Here is a 19374-nt window from a genome sequence, read left to right as displayed (position 1 = left end):
GGACAGCTTGGAAGTATGCAGTAGCCGGAAATGTTCTCCTTTTCCTTGAAAGTTGTAAGTGGTTCTCAGGGTTTAGTGTGTGTGCGCGTGTTTTCAGAGAGGTTCCGTACTCACCCTCTCCGTGCGACAAGTGCTGATCATGCCTCACGTACGTGTGCTTCTCGCGGGTCCTCCCTGTGCAAACACGGACATACAGCCCCGTGTGTTAAGGTGTATTGAGGGCGTTTAGGGCGTTTAAATTCACGCTGACTTTAGCTCCTTAGGGCAGATCCTAAACTTTTCGGCTGTAATATACTAAGTGTGTTTCTAGAACCGTGGTTTCCCGGGTTTAGGGAAGAGCGGAGATCGGTTTCTCTCTGTCACTTGGCTGCTGTCCGTGTGTTGGCTGTGTGGTTGGACGGGACGCCCCTGCATGGCCCTCCCCTCCGTGGCCCCCCTTGGGCTCAACTTTGGGGCCGGGTCTGAGCTGTCACATCCCATGGGAACGCCTGTGGACTCCGCGAACGCCTCAGCTTGTCTGCGCCCTGCCCACGTGTCCTGTCTGTGGCCGCCTCCCAGGGCCTTTGCTGGTTCCTTTCTCCTTCTTGGGATGTTTCTGGATGGCCCTTGAGGTGTTGCATAGGCAGGAAACGTGGCAGGCGTGGCCTGGCTGGGTGGTGAGTGGGGGGCTGACGGCTCCTGTGGGGAGGCCCGCCGCCGGCAGGTGCGAGCGGCCCCCAGATCACAGCCCTGACGCGTTTCAGAAGGTACTGCCGCCACGGATTCCTGAGGTTTTGTCTTCCGCTGGCGTCCGTGGCTTCGGTGTGATACGCAGTTGAATTTCGCATCATGAGTCTAGAAAATTTAAGTTCCTCTCGGTTCCAAGTCCTCTTTCTGGCCTGCGCCACTGGACGGGTCTGCCCGTGCTGATTGGCTCCCGTTCCGGGGTCGGATGCACCTCCTCTCGGGTCGGACATGAGTCTCCTCTCGGGGGTGTCCCTGTAGAGTCAAGGTCTCAGCTCTTCCTCACGGGCCGCGGGAACGTACCTCCCGGCCTCGCGCTGTTGGGGGGGAGGCAGAGGCTGCCGACGGGAACCTTCTGAGAAGAGTGGCCGACTGTGCCACATGCGATGTTCGTGGGGGTCAGGGTGACTCTGTCAGGGCCCGTGTTCTGCTCACACAGAGGCCCTGCCATCTGGCGGTGCCTCGGAGACATCGGGTCCTTCCAGACGTCGGGGCGGAGAGTTGTCCGAGGCCGTCTCCCCACGTGTTGCGACGGAATGGTGTTTGCGGGGAGGCCCTGCCAAGGGAGGAAGGATGTTTTGCGGCGTGACGACTGTCGCTTCCTGGAGGGACTCGGACCACTACCCTTGAAGCCTGAAACACAGGGTCTGCTCTGTGTGGCTGGCGAGTCTGGAAACTTCCATCCATAGAGTAGGACTGTTCTGTTGATGGAACAGAAAAATAATACATTACGTGGGTTTTCACGCTTCGTGGTCAGCCTATGTTAGGTGAGAATGTGGACTTTAGAATAAAACTTGAAGGTAATAGGACGAGATTACTTTACATAGAATGAGACATAAGGTCTCTGTTGTTGGGACTTGACGGAGTCCCTTGTCCGAGGACGAGTCCGAGACTTGTCCAAGCCTGTGCAGGGGAGCGTCCTGTCCAACCGCGCTGCTGCTCCACGCACACTTGTGACGGTGACGTGAGGTGTGTGCTTCCTTTGCGGGGCTCTGTGGGGGGTCCCCGTCGGTGTCCAGGCTCCTCTTCCCCGTGCGGACGGGTACGTGTGCTGCGGCATGATGGGGTCGCGTTAGCGTGCGGGGCTGTGGAGCGGGGGCTGCGCCTGCCTAGGGGAGGCCCCCGCCCTTCACTGGGCCTCCTCGCGGCGCGACTCCCGTGTCCAGGTCAGAGCGTTAGAGCGCTTTGCTCCCCAGGCTGCCTTCCACTCAAATGAAGTTTATAACCTCTACGATGAGCTCAGAATTCTGGGGTGACTTGGGCATGATGTTACTGACCACGAAGGGCAAGGGTCTTCTCTCGAAGAGGAAAAACGATGCTGTGAAATGCACAGGAGAATGGCGTGTGTGTCTGTGCACGTGCGGCGCGTTCTGGCGCTTACTTAATTCAAGGCGGTGCGGTCGGCTGAACCGAAGGGCTGCGTTTCTCTGCTGCCGCTTTGGATGGGAAACAGGCCGCTGAAGGAGTTCCTCACGAAACTATCGAAACGACGTCGTGTGTGAAGACGCAAGTGCCGTGTTTTCTGAGGGTCCTTAGCAGGCATCCCGTGTGGGCACCTCTAGAATCCACATGGGCGAGCCGTCGTGTACCCCTGGGAGAACCCACACACCCAGGTGATTGCCAGGAAGGTTCTCGTAGGATGAGCCTGGGTCGCGCTCCAACAGGCAACAGAAACGCTTTAGAAGCTGAGATCTTCCCGGGTCAGACTCAGAGGAAGGAAAGATATTCCTTAAAGACGCGATTAGAAGGTAGCTGTCCGCAGAAGCTGCCTCGCTGGGAATGTATGCTCAGAACCAGGTGGTGTGGGGTGTGGGACGTGCACAGCCGTCGTGGACAGGCTGCTCGGCCTTCTGTCCCTGCAGTGCTTGGGGACGCACACGGCGGTGGTGACAGGCCCGCGCCCAAGAGCCCTGGCTGAGTGTGCTTCTCCGTTCAGTGCCTGGGCGCCCGGTCCACCGCAGTCCCGCTCTCTCATCGGGGACAGTGGCACGGGTGTGGGTTAAAACGGGTCTTACTAGTCTCCGGTGCTCCTGAATGAGGCACTGGGAAATGGAGGGCCTTGTGGGCAAGTTCTGCCATTTCTCTAAGACGCACGTTCGAGGCTCGCCCCGTGCAGATTCGGACAAGTCCCGCCTCACAGCACGTGCGTGTTTCGGATGACTGTGTCCGTACGCTGTCTGCGGCGTAGAAGCAATTTTATATTCTTTCGATCTGTGGACGTACGCTGAATTCGGACAAGAAGTGGGTTTCAGCTACTTCGACAGAGACTTTATCATCCTTTCTATCTGTTGTTTACAGTCAAGGATCCGATGTTAGGGACACAGCTCCGAGCCCCACTTAAATGCGTTGCTCCAGGCAGAACGTGCTCTGGTTGGTGTTTCTGTGCCGCGTTGCCGCTGAGTCACGGTTGCGCCCAGCTGTGAGAGTGGGGCTCGGGGAGGCTTCTGTGCCGCGTTGCCGCTGAGTCACGGTTGCACCCAGCTGTGAGAGTGGGGCTCGGGGAGGCTTCTGGAGCTGCTGCCCTTACGTGGGCCTCAGCCTTTCTTCAGAAGGACGCCCCGGAGCAGCCCAGGTGCAGGTGGGGAGGGCCGTCTGCTCTGCGTTCTCACCGAAGGGAACAGGGGCCGGGGCCTTCTACCTGACCGGAACCCTGGTCTGCCATCTGTGCCCCGGAGGGTGCGCGGCGCACGGGTAAGGAGCCAGGTGCTGGGGCAGTGTTGGGGGCGTGGTGGGGACTGGTGGCCAGGCCGCAGCCTCCCTGCCCCCGCACCTGGCCATCCCCACAGCGCCACCCCGCCTGCCCGGTGATGGGTGACGGGAGGGCTTCCTGTTCCCTCCTACCCACCCCGGGCCGTGATGCGGGTTTCAGGTCTCTGCGATTGACACTCCCTCGCCATCTCAGTGTGCCGGCTGTTGGCAGAGCCTGGGGGAGGGGTCCTGGTCGCCCCCTAGGCCTGCAGGTGCTCCCGTCACGCCGTTAGACAGAGTCGTGAAGTTTTCCTCTCGCCCCCGCCCCTGCCACTTCCCACCTGCACACCAGCCACGGCCACCGCCGCCAGGGCCGCTCTGGTCGCAGGCCCTCCGAGGAGACTCCTTGTGCGTGGAGTGTGGGAAGCGCTGCACCAGCCACGTGCCCACACAGGTACCCCCGTTCGCCACTGAGCCTGGGCCAGCCGTGGACCTGGGGGATGCTGCGGAGCCGAGCCGTCTCTGCTGGGCTACGTCCCCAGCCACAGGCTTGTGAGTCCCCAAGAGGCACAGCGCCCCAGATGCCCCCGGCCCCCAGAGTGGTCCTCCCTGTGCATCCCACGGCCGTGGGCTTTAGTTGAGATAAGCCTGTTTGCAAATGCCCCGTTTTGATGAGAGTCGAGTCCTCGGCAGCGGATATGCTGATGAGCCCTGCAGCCACCAGAGCATGCCCCAGTCACTGTGCCCCGTCTCCATGACGCGCTGCGGGGGCTGTCCTCACGGACGCTGACTGGCCGTCGCACAGTGTCCCCAGGGCCCCCCACACTGGTCTGTGCCTGTGGCAGAAGCCCTTGGCCTGCGTGTGCCGAGCTCACCGGCGATGGTGCGGGCGGAGAGCCGTGCGGGGCACTGGTGGGTGGGGGTGGCGAGGCCTCTGTGGGAACGGGAGCACACGGGCCGGCAGGACACACAGCGACAGAGGCCACAGGGTGAGTAACGCGGGAGGAGGGTCCCTGCACACAGATGCCGGTAATTAATGCTGCCAGCGACGGCTCTTTTCAGCGGCGGGGTCTGAAGTAGAAAGAGCCGCGGCCCCGGGCGGCGCCCCCGGCCCCATCCCTTACAGTAAGTGTGGGTGGAAATGGGTATTTTCCCGCCACAGGCTGGGCGCTGGCGTCGTTTTTCTGCAAGTGCTTTGTCTGTAATGGCCTTGCTTGGCGCGGTGTCCTGTCGGGGCTGGTGTACCCCGTGTTCCCGCAGTGGTGCTGGGTAATGACCCCCGAGGTGCTGAACGAACCCACGCCCCCTCTGCAGATGCCCCCGAACAAGCAGGTCTTCCGGTTAACCGGACGTCGGGCTTGAACGTGGCCGCTGGAAGAGGCCTGCCGTGGCGGTCAGCAGGATAGCGGACGCGGAGTCAGCAGCTCTCCGCCCGCACGTGGCTCAGCTGGGGTTCGCGGGCGCCGTCGCTTCCCACGGGCGTAGACGCCCCCGTGGCAGGACTCACCGCGGCGTGTTTGCGGACGTGGTAACACGGTTGCGCGGGGCTGGAGAGTGCGCTGGAGCTTACAGCTGGCATTGGGGCGGAGTGTCCATGGCCCACAGGGGACCCGTTGCATCTCCCTAGGGCGTGGCTTTCCACGGAGGGTGTTAGGTTGGGTGGCGTGGCCCACCCCGGGTGGACCCACCCGGAGCTCCACAAGGTTCTTCTGGGAGGCGTTGGGTGTTGGTGCTGGGTTGCTTCCGCTCCGCCTCCTGTCACAGGGTGCCCCTGTCGCGGGGACAAGCGGGTCAGCGAGCCTCGTCACAGGCTGTGTTTTACGCGGTGTCTTTGTTACGGTACTGACATTGGGGTTTCGTAACAGTTGGTACCCATGCTTGACTATGACCGAGGAAAGACGCGTTTATGTTTCTCTGGGCCTGTGGACTCAAGTTCTGCGGTTTTGTACTTAACCGACTGACCTGTGGGCTTCCTGTCCACAGGGATGCATGTTACGTGCTCTAAGCCGCCGTTCCCTCTCGGAGCCGGGCCCTCCGTGGGTCAGCTGTCCTTCTGTCCAGCCGTGGGACACGCTCGCTCCGGCCTCTGACCCTGATGTGCTGGGTTACCTGCCCCTCCCACTGGAGCCACTGGTTTGCTTTATTCCTGGTGGAGGTCATGGTCTCTGGTCCTGCTTCTTGTCCTTTGTTACATTTAAAGTAGTTTTTTTTTTTTTTTTAAGTTTTATTTATTTGAGAGAGCGAGCGAGGTCCACTTTCGAACTGTTGAGACCTTGGGGTCCTGAGTAGGAAGCTGCCCCCGAACCCCAGAGCGTGTGACCTTGTGCCGGTGCCCGCGTCTGTGGTAACCCCAGGAGCACATCGTACCCTCACCGTGAAGACCCTGTGGGCCACACACGTGTTCTGCGATGAAGCTGCCGCTGCCTGCCGTGACCACTGGGGACCCAGGCACGCACACACGTGGCGGCAGGACGCGGCTCGCAGACTGAGTGAGCCAACCAGCCCCGATGGTCGTTCTCTTTCCTGGGCATCCCCCGGCTGTGCCAGAGCCCGGCACCGTTCCTTTTGTCGCCGAGACCGGGGCCTAGGTTCTCTGCCATGTCGCACCGGCGACCACACAGCAGCCCCTGTCCAGTCGTGAGGGTAGCTGATGCTCCAAGCGAAATTCTAAATGAAAGGAGGGCTTCGTGCATGTCGTCACTTCCAAGGTACTTTGTCATAGATGCAGCGCGACGGAGTAAATGTTTAGTTTCTAGTAATCACCAGTATTCATCATCAGGAAGAACATTTTTTAAAAATAATAGGCTCAAGTATGGGTCTCGTCGTCCTAGGGGTGTTGGGGGGGAAATTCTAGGTGGCTTTGTGTGTGTGTTGTGAAGAATTTGTTTTTTCTGTTCTGTGGTTAAACGTTAGAAATTGAAATGATATGTAGAACCAAGAAAAATGGACCCTCTCTCCCTGCAACCCCCTGGTTTTTGGATTTAAAAGACCAGACTGACTTCTGCTGAAATAGGAAATCTGGTGTTCCCAGTGTGTTTGGATTCCTTGCCAAAATTTAAAGATGATGATTAATAGTTTATTTCTTATTATTCTAAATGTTATTTTAAAGTAGTTAAGCCAGAGAAATAACTCCATCAATCAAAATAAGGGGAAATGAAAAAAATAAATGGGGGCCTGATCTGTCTCGGTTTAGCTATGGATTCGCGGAGCCGGCCAGTCGAGTTTCCGGTCACTGTTAGAGTCTCCGCATCACACGTCGGATTTCAAAGTCCCGCTCGGGTCTTGAAGCAGCTTGCTTATTGGTAAAACCAGACAGACATCTCAGAACACGCCATCCACCTTTCTCTTAAGTCGAACGTACGATGAGAAGTTGTGAACACGACACGCGGTTTGTCTAAAGTGACATGCGGTCCTGAGAGCCGCCCCTCACCTGCAGCGCGGTGAGTGGAGATGGCGGTCAGGAAGGTGCTGCGTGGGACCTCGTTCGGCCTAGAGCAGCACAGCATGCGTGTCAGACGCTGGTCACGTCCCCTCCCTCTGAAGGCCGACAGGTTTGCGTGTGTCCTGGGAGGGTGTTTATGTTAGCACCCCCTCCCCCGCGGCCATCACACCTGCATCCCGTTACCTTATGAAGACATAAGGGAGAAAAAGTAGACATCACGAAGTTCCGGAAGTCAGTATCCGTCCCTCGAACACTGAAGTGCCTTAAGGAAGATAATTATTTTCTTTAGTGTTACTGTTACTGAAAAGCCCACAATTCACAGAGCAGCAGAAAACCCACAAATTTTCTAAAAACATGTTTCTCATCTTCTGAGTATTCTGTCTCATGGGTGCAGAAAGCAGCCTGTGGGCACTCAAAATCCTCGGTGTGCACGTACGTATTTCTGTGACTCCTTTCTTCCGAGGCTGCATTTCCCATGTGCCGATTTCTCAGGTGAATTTCTTTCATTTTCTAAAACGCCTGTAGGTCGCTGTATTGAGGAATAAAATGATGACTCCCTTAAAGAGTGAGATGCTGTTTGAACATATTGCTTCAATTTCAAAGCAAAAATAGGCATTTCCGTGTCTAGATTTATGGACTAAACTTAACAACCTGGTGGTTAGGGTTACCAGATTTTGCATTCCTTTTGAATCATTTTTAAAACTTCTGAGTTGCAGTTCAAAACTTCTGTCCTTCGTGGAGGGAGGCGCATCCTCCTGTTACCTCTCTAATCTGCCCTGTGCAAGTTTGTGTGTTCTGGCCCCAAGGAAGAGAGGCGCGGGCGGCGGTCGGGGCGCCGTCGCTGTCGCGTGTGCGGAGTGGACACTGTTCAGAATCGCCAGCGAGCTCGCTTGCTGCATGCAGTCGCTCTGGGGAGACTTCCCGGCCATTCACCTAACCACTGACAATTTCTCATTTTCCTCTTGGCAAACACAAAGGTCATCTTCCTCTCTTGAATGTATCTAGAAGCAGTTTGGAAAGCGTCCTGTTGATGAATCTCTGTGGCGTGAGGGCGCCGTGCAAAAATGTAGAACCTCACTCTCCGCTCACTGCGGGGAGTGCGCCGTCTACCCGAGACGGGGAGTTACTATTACGCATTGGATAAACTCCTGCCTGTGCCACTGCCCGCCCCAGCCCCCGCAGAACTTTGGTCCAGTATCTTCCTGGGCCTCCTCCAGCGTCGATCGATGGGCGTCATGAATGTGGGGCTGGTTTTAAGTGGGAGCTTTCAGAAACTTGACTAAAGAGAAGCACTAAATGCACGGTGTCAGCCAGCCCCTCCCCCCGGGGTTTGTGGGGTTCCCGGAGCGCGGCTGGAAACCAGTGAGAGTTGCGTGTGAGTGCCGCGGCGTACGTGTGCGTGTTAATTTCAGGTGATCGGTCTCTCTTCATCAGGACTTTCGCTGAAGGTTAATGCAGTTAAGTAAGATTCATCTCGCCCCGCTGTTTTGTCCTCAGATGGTAAACTCCGTCGCTCAAACAGCGGTGCTTCCAACGTCACTCGAGAGCCTTCTCTGAAAGCCGCAGGCTCACGTGTTCCCGTTTTTGTCTCGCAGTGTGCACTTGACTTTAGAGGACCCCTTCTGTTTTCCCGACCCGGTGATTATTTATGGAAATCGGCAGAAGCACTCTCGGTTCCGACGGACCGATGTGAGAGCTGCCCTCTTTTGACTGTCTGTATGGCCCCAGACTCAGCCTTCTTGTGGAAAGATCACGCACCTGTAAATCCACACTGTGCTACAAAATTCTCCTTTTTTTTGGGAATCCTCCCCCAATTCCATCTTGCCACCTTCTAACCTCCAGGGCTGGTCTGAACACTTGTTTGCCTTCTTGTATGTGAAACAGAGAAGACTAACGATCCTCTCTGAATCCTTGCAAATGATTGTCTAGAGCTGCCCCGGTCAAGCAGGAAGGCCCATTTAAAATCTCTCCTGCTCAAGCAGAGTGAGTTCCCGCAGCAGTCAGGGATCTCCCCCACCGCCTGGGGTTGATGCCTGAAGGTCGTCGTGCTCTTGGGTGTTGATAAGGAAATTAATAGGGAAAATGCACTTGGACACCAAAAGGCAGAAATGAGCTTCTCTGTTGTCTGCTTTCTCTCATCTAGGGGAGAGACCGTTCTAACCCCAATCCCGTCCAGACAGTGCCTCTCAGAAAGGGAACCTAGAGACTCGTTGCCGGCGTACCCTGGTGCCCCGTGACAGCCGTTCGCAGCCCGCCACGGACGTCCCGGCAGTGACCCCGACCCCCCGTGGAGGAGCAGCTGCAGGAGCCCCGACCAGATGGCCCGACCCCGGAGCAGCCGTGCTGGAGCACAGGCCGAAGGGAGATGCTTCTGGGCCTTGGGAAACGGTTCGGAGCACGCGAAGGTGTTCTCCCCCCAGATCACGTGTACATACTCTGTGCAGCTCTGGGCTCATCGACCACCGTCCCCTATTTTCTCACCATCAACAGTGCTGTTGGCAGGTACGCTCGGAGCACAGGCCTCTGTGTTGCTGGAGACACGTTTGAGACACTGGAGAGAGATTCTTGTGCGTGTCGCAGAGACTGAAGAGCCGGCAGGAGCAGCCGGTGCTCAGAGGACGGTCGGGTAATGTCAGGACACGTGGTGGGGCGGCAGCGGCTGGCGGAGAGTTAGTGCCACAGCCCGTCTGTGTCGTAGGGGGTGTTTCAAGTCATCCACAAGAGAGAGGAAGGAGGGAGCGCTGGGCACTGCGGAAAGCAGGCTTGGTGGCGCGGGGCCACGGCATGGTCCTAACTGGTGGCCTTTGGGGGCCGTGGGCATTTCCCATTTGCTCTTTCCGTCCTTCCTGTCCTTTGTGCTTAGCGAGCCTGCAGGGGACACACACCCACGGGAGTGCGTATATTCGCTTCGGAAAAGAGCTAGTTGAACACTAAGACAAGCAGGCTTCTTTGTTTATTCTCAGGACCTTTTTGTAACAGGGCTACACTCTGCGGACTGCTCCCCAAGGAAGACTGCCCGTAAATTCTCTAGCCACTGAACCCTCCCGCCCCGGTCTAGACCCGTTTTAGTGATGGCGGGAGCACCCCTGAGCAGATCTGGGGGCCCTGGTGCTCTGGAAACCTGTGCTCCTCCCCCCATCTGTCCCTCCCACCAGCCCAGCTAGTAGGTGTCTTTTCTTCTCGGGCCCGGGGACCTCCATGGGATGAGTCCCTTCATTCCCGGAGCGTGGAGGTCCCCTGGCCCCTGGGTGGGGACAGCTTCATATACCTCTTCCTCAGTCCCGCAAATGCAAGTTTTTGTGGTGGGGGGTTAAGGCCCATAACAAAGGATCTTAAACCGTGCAGTGTGCGCAGCTAACATTGTATTCCACAGATATAAATGTTTTCTTTTCCTGGTACCGTGGCACTGTGTGCGATGGTAATATTTCTGAGAGTTTCAGATTTTTGCACATATGATTTTATGCATTATCAAAAGTTACTGCTGCCTTGAATGACAATGTTCTGTGAAATTTTTTGCAAAAGCTTTACTAGGTTTTTTTTAATTGTGACATTTTGTAAAGGCAGGAAATGGATTAAAAACAAGCATGCTAAATATATTTTTCAAAAAAGCAATAATTTTACATGTACAGAAATTATCCTAACCTTTAATACTGGTGAGAGCAACAGTTTACTTAACACAGTAATGGACCAGCGCAGTTTTTTGTAGAAAATGAGCTTCTGATACAAAGATCTGTTTAAACTCGTGTGCGCGCACAGACACAAACCCTGAAGTGTGGTTTTCCTGTTCTAATGATTTGTTGAATTATTATTATATTATTATTATTGTTGATGTTGTTATTAGTTAATGTTTGGTTCTGGATTCTACTTGTTACTGAATTTATTACTTGAGGTTCCGGTTACTTCGCAACACTTGCAAACAGTGGAATGTAACTGGGTAGCTCCTCTTTACGTACGGATGCACACACGCGTATGGGTGTGCACGTGATGTTTTCACTCACTTTTTCCTGATCCTCTTACACCAGGTTTGTACCAGAACGATCTGTTGTGTTGGTGTAATTAGGAACGTTCACGCCGATTGTATCAAGCAGCTGTGATTGACGGTTTCTGTATTTTGAGCAAAGTTGCAGAGACACATTCCTCTGTTAGAAATCAGAATGCCTTTCTGTTGACTTCTGTTTGATCATTTCGGTAGTTTCCCCACAGTGATAAGTTCCGCTTTCATTTTCTCAGCTGAAAGTGAACAGTGACAGGTCCGGACGCACAGGGGCTCCTGACCCAGTCCTGTCTTTCTCTGTGTTCTAGCAATTAAAAGCAGTTCTGTCCCCAAAGTGACACGGAGCTGTTCTGTCCGTTCTTCCGGGTTCGGAAGCGCCCCCCCCCCCCACCCCCTGGAGCCCCGCTGGCGGCCGGAGTGGCCTGGTGGCGAGAGGGGTGCGTGCCGGGTCCCGCAGGCCGAGCGCGCAGCCTGAGTCCGCTTGCCGGAGCGCGTGCCCGGCCCAGCGCAGAAGGCGGCGTCTGCAGAACGGAGCCGGGGAGGAGGCCGCCCTCCAAGCCACGCCTTCTGGGGCTGGACTGTGGCTTCCTTCTCCCACCGGTCATCAGTATTGTTGGATCTGTTCATGCGTTGTTGTCTGTTTGACCATAGTATTTAATATGATTTGTGTTTTCTTATTTATTTAGCCAATATGTTTTAATTCGCTTTTTTTCGAACAATAATTTCCCCATGGTCTCTCCTGTACGTCGTCTTCTGACTGTTACAGACTCTTTCTACTACCTCTACCGACCTGCTGTTTCCTTGTTTCCTAACAGGATTTTTACAGTGTTGGCGTCTGATGTAACTTAGACAATAAAGGGTTTGGTTGTCTACACTGCAGCTTCTCGGTGTGTCTCCCCGCCCCGCCGGCGCCCTCGCTGCTCCGGGGCGGCTGTGGGTCTGGCTGTCCTCACCCCCTCCTCCTCCCCGCTCACGTCTTTGCTCGTTGTCCCGGTCCAGTCACACAGAATGGCGATGAGCTGGCAGGAGCGTTTCAGGTCCGTCACTCACGCTCCCTGACTCGACGAGCGCAGCGCCGGTTCTCCGCAGGGTCTGCCGCCCGCCCCGTCCAGGACGCAGCCGCCTCGGCCGTGCCGCCACCTGCTCCGGGAGGGCCCTCGGCCTCTCCGACGGCTGCGTCTCCCCCGTCTCCAGACCTGCAGGGCTCGGGGACTTTGCCTTTCTAGTTTCGAAAAGTATGAAATACTCGGAGTGGTTCCTCTGATACTCACTTTCGAAATCAAGAAAGACACCGGTTTCCTGAGAAGCACGCGGGGAAGCTGCGGGGAAGCTGCTTGTGGTGGTTCTGACCCGCGGCCGCGGTGTCCGGTGAGGGACGTGGCTTTTGCCCTCTGTGCTTGGAGCCACGTTCAGACGTGGCCGCTCTGCCACAGGTCACGTAACGTTCCGGAAACATCCGGAACAAGGGCCTGCGCACAGCAGTTGGGGAGCGAGCCCCGCTTTCGGACGGGCGCGGTCTCTAGCGCGGTGTGGACGGGCAGCCGCTGGCTGAGCGCGACAGCCAGAGCGCTCGGAGCCTGCGGAACAGGTGTCGCCTGGATCCCGATGCCACGACACGTGTCAGTCTGTGCCCCAAAGACACTGCGCCTCCAGGATTCTCGTGCCCAGATTCCCTTTACCAGCCCCTGCTTTAAAGCCAACACGCTCACCCCCAAGCCCCGAGGGGTGTCAGTGGCGCCGAGCGAGCGGGGCCCTGTTTGTCTCTCATTGCTGAGTTCCGGGTGCGGAGTCTTCTGTCCACGGAGTGAAAGGGAACCACGGCCAGGGCTCCCAGAGGTGGCTTCGGCGCAGGCCGGGTCCCTGCACGCCCGTGGGACCGGACCGAGGGGGCTTCATTCTTCATCCACTGCGCTAATGACACTCCGAGGCAGTAAAATGCAAAAGACCATAGAGTTTGTATTTCTTTTTTTTTAAATACAGTTTATAACATTATATTTTGTACTCTTTATATTAGAATTTGTAACTAGATGTATTTAACTCTATTTCTGAAAAAATAATTCAATGTTTCAGTTATGTGAAAAAAATATTTAGATAAAACCTATTCATTCTATCGGAATTTGAAATCAATAAAAAGATCTTGGAGTTGCTGAGATGTGTTAAGACCTTATTCCCCGGTCCCAGGACGTGGCCCAACCTTCGTCTCGATCTGTGGTTTTCTGTTTTCGTTGGCAGAACACAAAGCCAAGTGTAGAGTTCTTTCTATAAGCAGAAGGGTTTTGGCGTGACTCACAAGATAATTCATCTAAAACCACGTCAGGATGGCCAGAGTGTTTGGTTTTTGTTTTTGTTGTTTTAAATTTTTTGCAGACTCCGGGGCATACACACTGTTTCCTTGTTTTGGAAGGTGACCGTACAGTTCTCGTTTCCTCCCGCAGCGCGTCTCTGTTCCCGCACCGAACGCACACACCGTTCCTACGCTTGCCGCCCGAGCCACGCAGCGTGCACGGGACGGACGCAGAGCGAGCCCGAGTCAGATGAAAGGACGGAATCAAGAACGTGGGGGTTCCGAGGCACTCAGGGAACCTCAGTTTTAAAAACTGCGAAGTGTTTGAAGTGAGAAGGTATAACTGTCTCCACGGGCAGTAAAGAGAGGTGGGAGCTGCCAGTGCGTGCTGGCACCCGGCAGAAATCCCGGCCCAGACCTCCTGGTGCCCCTGACGCAGGGACTTCTTCCACAGGACATGGGCGTGGGAGCTCCTAAGTTTACGCCCTGACAGACACCTTCCCCGGCCCTGGGCTTTCTCCAGGTGGCCATAGTCCTTTCTCCGGGAAGGTGCCTTCCTTCTGACTCCCTGCTGGTCACCGGATAGCAGACAGCCGCGGGCTGGGGGCTCCTTGGCCACTGGGAGGAGGTGGCGGAAGATGGCCCCTGACTGTTTCCTGCACTGTAACCTGCCACGTAGCACCTTGGAGGCAGGGACTGGGCGTGGCCATGCTTCACACACACGTGCACACACTCCCACACACCACACACGCGTGCACGCACACCCCCCCACGCCACACACAACACACACGCTTGAGAAACGAATCCCGTTTGTGACGGCACCTTCTTGCATCTGATTTCTCGCCGTTTGAAAACAACGTGCGCGTCTCTCACCTGGACCGTCCCTGTTCCCCGTCTGAGTTTGGAAAGGTGAGTTCTCATTCACGACATTAGCAGAGTGACTGAAGGAAAACCAGACGTGCTCTGGTCTCGGCCGGCGTGACGAGTTCTTGGAGAGTCCCCGCCCGCGGACACACGAGGCCGTTGGCAGGGCATCGTGGCTGGGGAAGGGCCACGAGGACCTGGCAGCAGGGGACATCGGGTAGCACACCCTCCGGGTTCCTCTGAGGGAAGAGGAAGGAGTGAAATGAGGATTGTAATGAGAACGCTGTCTTTTTGTCTTTTTTCCTTTTTTCCAATGGAAGAAGCTAGTAAGGGGCGTCTCTTCCCAAGGCCTTTCCTGATGGGAGGCCGGGTCTGTACAGGGGGGCCTCAGACAGAGCCCCGAGCATGTGGCCAACATTCTGAGTTTCAGAGGGGACGAGGAATCTTGTCTTTCTCTGCACCCGGGTCTGCTGGTGGAGGACGCGTGTTCAGGGTGGGAGAAACGTCTCCACCTGACCTGGGGCTTCCCTGTGTCTCCCGATATGCTCGTTTCAGCTCTGGAAATAACTTTTTAAAGCGCGGTGAACTAGAACACGTGCAGGACAGGGGACAAGGAATCGTCTTTTAAAGAAGAAAACCTTCTCGTAGCTCAGGTGAGTGGTCATGAGGTCTTGGAGATGTACCAGGAGAAGCGCAAGTGAAGACTTGTGGGGCCTCCGCACCTCGGAGCCATTCTCAGCGGCGGGAGGCGCAGTGAAGCAAATTGGGACCAGGAGAGCGTGCCCGTCTCATCCAAGGATTTCAGACTGCTTTAAAATTGTAGAAACGGTACGGGACGTTTCTGACTTCATAAATCCATCCCCCACGTCCAGGGCTCCTGCCACGGCAAAGCGCAGCCCCAGGTGCCGGGTGGGAGTGCCGGGCGACCGGAGCCTGCCCTTGGCTGCGTCCCGCAGGAGGAGGGGGACATCCCGGAGCTGACCCAACACCGGGCACGTCAGGGCTGTGGGGCCTGGCTGGAGGAGTCAGGAGCCCGCTGGGTGGGGGAGGGAAGACAAGGGTCTTCTAAACCAACCAAACGCTTCTGCGTCACCACGACCCAGGGGCACCGACCTGAAACTTTAGAAACAATTGTATAAAATGGTGGGTGATGACTTAGAATGAAAATTGGCATCTGATCTCAAACCTTAGTGGACTTGGGTAGCTCCAAGCAGATTTCGATGTGGGAGAGAAGGGTGACACGGGAATTTCAGTGACGAAAAGCCAAAGAGGAGTATTCTGGGAAATTCCCACCGTACCTTCAGAACATGCTTTGAATTGTCAGATTGGACAGAGGACAGGGACTGACGTCATTGCCAGGGATCACTTGAGGACATTAAGTCCAAGTGAGGCGTCAGGCGGAGAGAGCAGCAGGGGGTCTCCGTGGGGGAGATGCTGTGACAGAGGCCAGCACCCGCCGGACGGCCCGCGCCCCCCAGGGTAGTGTGCGTCTGCGCCGAGGCACTGTTCGGCCGCCACGCGGGTTCGAGGAACCGGAGAAGCCAGCGGTGGACTGAGGGAGGCCTTGGCCCGAGGCAGAACAGGGTTGAGAAGGACCTGGGTCAGCACTTTGGCACAGTGACTGGGCTCGGTGGGATCTGGTTCGGTCTGGAGAGGTAGATTCAGAACCGAGGAGCAGCGGACGTTCGAAAGGACAGACTCTGGGCTGGGAACAGCCATCCCTTATGGCAAGTCTCCCCGCACTCTTCAAAGCCGGCATCATTAAGTCTCGTTTAAGGGCGAAAACACAGGAGGTTCCGGAAGAGCACCGTGCTCAAAGTGACACAAGCAGTACCTTGCGGACGTACCGCTGGGGTCCGGGCCCGCTGGCGCCCGCTGCTGCTGTTGTGCCTCGGCCTGGCGCCTCCGGGTGAGTAACGGTGGTGATCTCTGTGAGACCTGTTCCCGCTTTCCGGAGCGCGGAGACCCCCGTTTCCTCGTGACCACGGTGGCGATCCTGCAACGAAGGGGTGCAGACAGAAGCCCCCGTGTTCAAGAGGCGGGCAGGCGGCCGCCACAGGATCAGAACCAGACGCTCCGGACTCCTGAGCTCTTCTTTCCGGGTGGAAGAGTCTCTTGGTGGACTTCCCGGAAGTTACGAACTAACACGGAGGGAGGAAGACACGGATTGGGATTTCTGAGAACCCGGGTCGGACTTGCGGCATGTCCTAGGGGGACCACAGGCCTCCGCTGGCCAGGTTCTCCCAGATTTGGTCTTTTCTTCTCTATTGGTTCTTTCCTTCATGCTGGAGACATCCTATTCCCCACCACTGCTGCCCCAAACCCCACCACCTTTGGTCCTTTGGTCCTGTTTCTTTTCCCTCCCGTATGTCTTGTCCTGCCTTTTAAGGCCGTTCTTCCAGAAAAGGTGCTTCACGGTCACTCTACCATTCCCCATTCTAGCTTTGAAGACCAACACCGACTTCATTGCATTGTCTCCTGTTAAGATTGTGAAGGACCTTTCTGGTAGAGAATCATGATTTTTTTTTCCTTTTTATTCTACGTTATTCAGATTTCCTTTGGAAAACGCACAGGTACATTTTTCATAAAACGTACAACATTTTGCCAAGTTTGTTGCTACAGTTACTTTGTTAATAGGGTTTTTTTCTCTTGGACTATTTCAAGAGATTCCCAGACATCCTGATACTTGCGCTGTAAATGCTTGATCTCCGAGTGACGTGTTTTCAAAAAACAAAACAGGAATGTTGCGTTCCTTGCACTCCGTGATGCTTCCGTGGGATTTCTTCTTCAATCGGTCCCCCCAACCCCCGCACTTGGTTTCCTGCCCTGGCGACCCTGTTCTTCCCGGCCAGCATCCTCTGCTCCTCCGTGCGTCTCTTACCCTGGACCCACTGAGGGTCGGGACACAGGCCTCCTGCCTGGGCAGTGAAGGTGAGCGTCGTGCCCTGGGAGCCTCAGCCACCCTGCGCTCAGCCAGAAGTTGGGTACGGGGACTTCACAGGCTCCCTTTTTCCTCTCAGGCCTTCCTCCTACCAATCCGCCTCAGTAAATGGCATAGCCACGTGCCGGCTGGTCACCGAGCCAAAAACAAGGGGGTTGTGCTGACTTTTCTCCTCCGTCACACACCTGTCGAATCCACAGACCTTCTCCCCCCGCACTAATTCTCTAAGCCCAGGGGACGATGTCCTTTGTCTTTCTGCCTTGGATCACCTCCCCTCCAATTTACTCTCCCTCTGTGGCCACCATAGGAATCTTCTGGAATGCATGTTAGATCTTTCTACTCTCCTGATTGAATTCACCAGTAATTTTCTGTATCCTTGAGAAAAAGGCTGAATTCCTTTGCGTGCCATCATGCAAAGCCTCCTGTAAGACCAAGTAACTAGCATTTCCTGAAGGTGCCCGGCTCTTGCGTATCATCTTTGCAGTCTTTTCTCCAAGACCACCTCCCACCCCTAAGGAAGCCTGTGCTGGGCCCACCCTCTCTTCCTGTACCTCCCGTCCCACCCCCTGGGTGGGCACCTGCTTCTCCGGGTCCCCTGCAGCCTCCTGGGATCCCCTCACCATAGTCAGCATGGCGTTTGGAAGTCAGTAGGTCCCCTCCGCCTCTCCCCCTGAGCCGAGTTGTTGTCAGGCAGAGAGGTTGGGCTGCCTTAAAGCCAGGTCCCCTGGTGGAGCCCCAGTGTTTGGTTCTTCAGCCCGTACCCAACAGCGTGTGCCTCAGTTTCCACAGCTGTGCAGGGATGACCCATCTCGGTCCCGTCTCCCTCCTACCCTTACCGTGCCAAATGGCGTTATGGCTGCATTCTCTAGCCTTTAATGTGATTCATAAACACGAGCTAGAATTACTTCCAAGCAATTTACATAGCAGTGTTTTCCAGTTCTATAAAATCATCATTAAGTAACAGGGTCTCTATGTACCAGCTTTTTAAAAAAAGACTGGTATTGCCCTTGTGAATCAGGAAATTTCCACTGCTTATTTGACACACTTAAAAGTGGGTCGTTTTCCCGTGCTCACAGTTTTTGACCAGCGAAAGATAGCTGGATTCCTTGTAGCCACAAAGGTTAACACTAATAAGAGCGAGCTGATCACGCTCTTAATGAAACAATGTATTCTATTAAACGATAATTAAGGAAGAGCTGATTGTGCTCTCTGTAGACAGAAACCACTCCACGAACACCCAGAAAACAGTCTCGGGGCTTCGATCCGCGTTTCGGGTCCGCCGTCTGGCCGTCGGGTCTGCTGCCGTGCAGTCGGTCATCAGGCTCTTCACGGGGCTGCTCAAGGGAGAAGGTTGACTAATTTCCACACATTTCACATGGAAGTGAGCGAGCTCTTGCGAGGGCTTGTGAATTAACCACACCGCTTCTGATGGTTCTTGGTCATTCAGCAACAGTGGCAGACTCTGGAAAAATGCTTTTTTGTTTGTCATCATCACGGAAAACGCTTCTCTGCGTCTGTCTGATGCAACGTGGCGGCCACCTTGCGCGGCCCGGCCCGCCTTTGTGCGGAAGGCTCGCCGCCCGTCGCCTGCCAGCCCTGCTCGCAGACCCCCACCCCCGGATCCCCATGTGTTTTCAGCTTTGCTGAAGCTCTGTTAGGACTTCACGGAAGCTCGGTGCAGGCTGGCATGTTCCTGAATCGTGTCACACCTCATCCCCATCCCCACCCTCCAGTTTGGGACGATCCCCTATAGGAAGAAAGCAAACATTTATTCAAGGACGTTGTGCAAAGCCGAGTCCCTGTTATGAGGCTACATTAAGGTTTGGGTTAGGGAGTTGCCTTAAGTTAATTTAAAATCAGACTCTTAAAGAACTTGAAGGTTGAAAAACCTCTTAGTTCCTGTGTTGTCCAAAGTTCTTGTTTATCCCGCTGGAGAGCGGTCTGGAGGGGTTGCGGACTGCCAGCGGTGGGGGTCTGCCGTTTTATGGGTTTTGTGATCTTAGGCAGTAAGTGTTGTGCTGGTCTTTCTGGCTTCGTGCTTCGGGGCTCTTTGTCCCTTCCCCTGCCTTTTACCCTGCCTCTCCCCTCAGATTTGCATCCCTCACTCTTCTCGGTTTATTTTAACTTCCCCCAAGTGATCTCGGGGTGTCCAGAAGCCATTGGAAACACAGCGTTCCTGTGTTCTCCAGTTAAAGCTTCTGTGCGGATCTGATCTCTGACGACGTCAGAAGCCACGTGCAAGTCCCTGGACTGTCACTCTGAAGTATCAGAGTCCCCGTGAACACACAGCCTCCCGGTGGACCGCCCCAGCTGCTCTTATGCACGTGGCTCGCAGGGATTTCTCATCCCGCTTGGTCGTCCTTTGCTCTCCCCCAGTCGCGGGTTGGATGCGGCTCCGGGGCCGAACCCTGGAGTCTGAATTGATGTGGCCACAGAGC

The 19374-nt window shown here is 55.5% G+C and overlaps 1 protein-coding gene across 9 annotated transcripts in view; it reads left to right on the top strand.

Moving 5' to 3' along the window:
* Positions 1 to 12994, top strand: part of ZNF516 (zinc finger protein 516) — a 114511-nt gene extending 101517 nt beyond the window's left edge. For 8 of the 9 annotated variants that reach the window (XM_046024247.1, XM_046024254.1, XM_046024248.1 and 5 more), the window contains one exon: positions 8997 to 12994. In XM_046024247.1, coding sequence (XP_045880203.1) covers positions 8997 to 9013 — 17 coding nt within the window. In that variant the 3' untranslated portion in view covers positions 9014 to 12994. The remainder of the gene's footprint in view (positions 1 to 8996) is intronic. The other variant, XR_006820988.1, reaches the window with a different exon arrangement.
* Positions 12995 to 19374: the final 6380 nt, after the last annotated feature.

Source organism: Meles meles, chromosome 12 (assembly GCF_922984935.1).
Source record: "Meles meles chromosome 12, mMelMel3.1 paternal haplotype, whole genome shotgun sequence".
NCBI lineage: Eukaryota > Metazoa > Chordata > Mammalia > Carnivora > Mustelidae > Meles > Meles meles.
The sequence above is the reverse complement of the archived record's forward strand: the minus strand, read 5'-3'. Positions and strand labels throughout refer to the sequence as shown.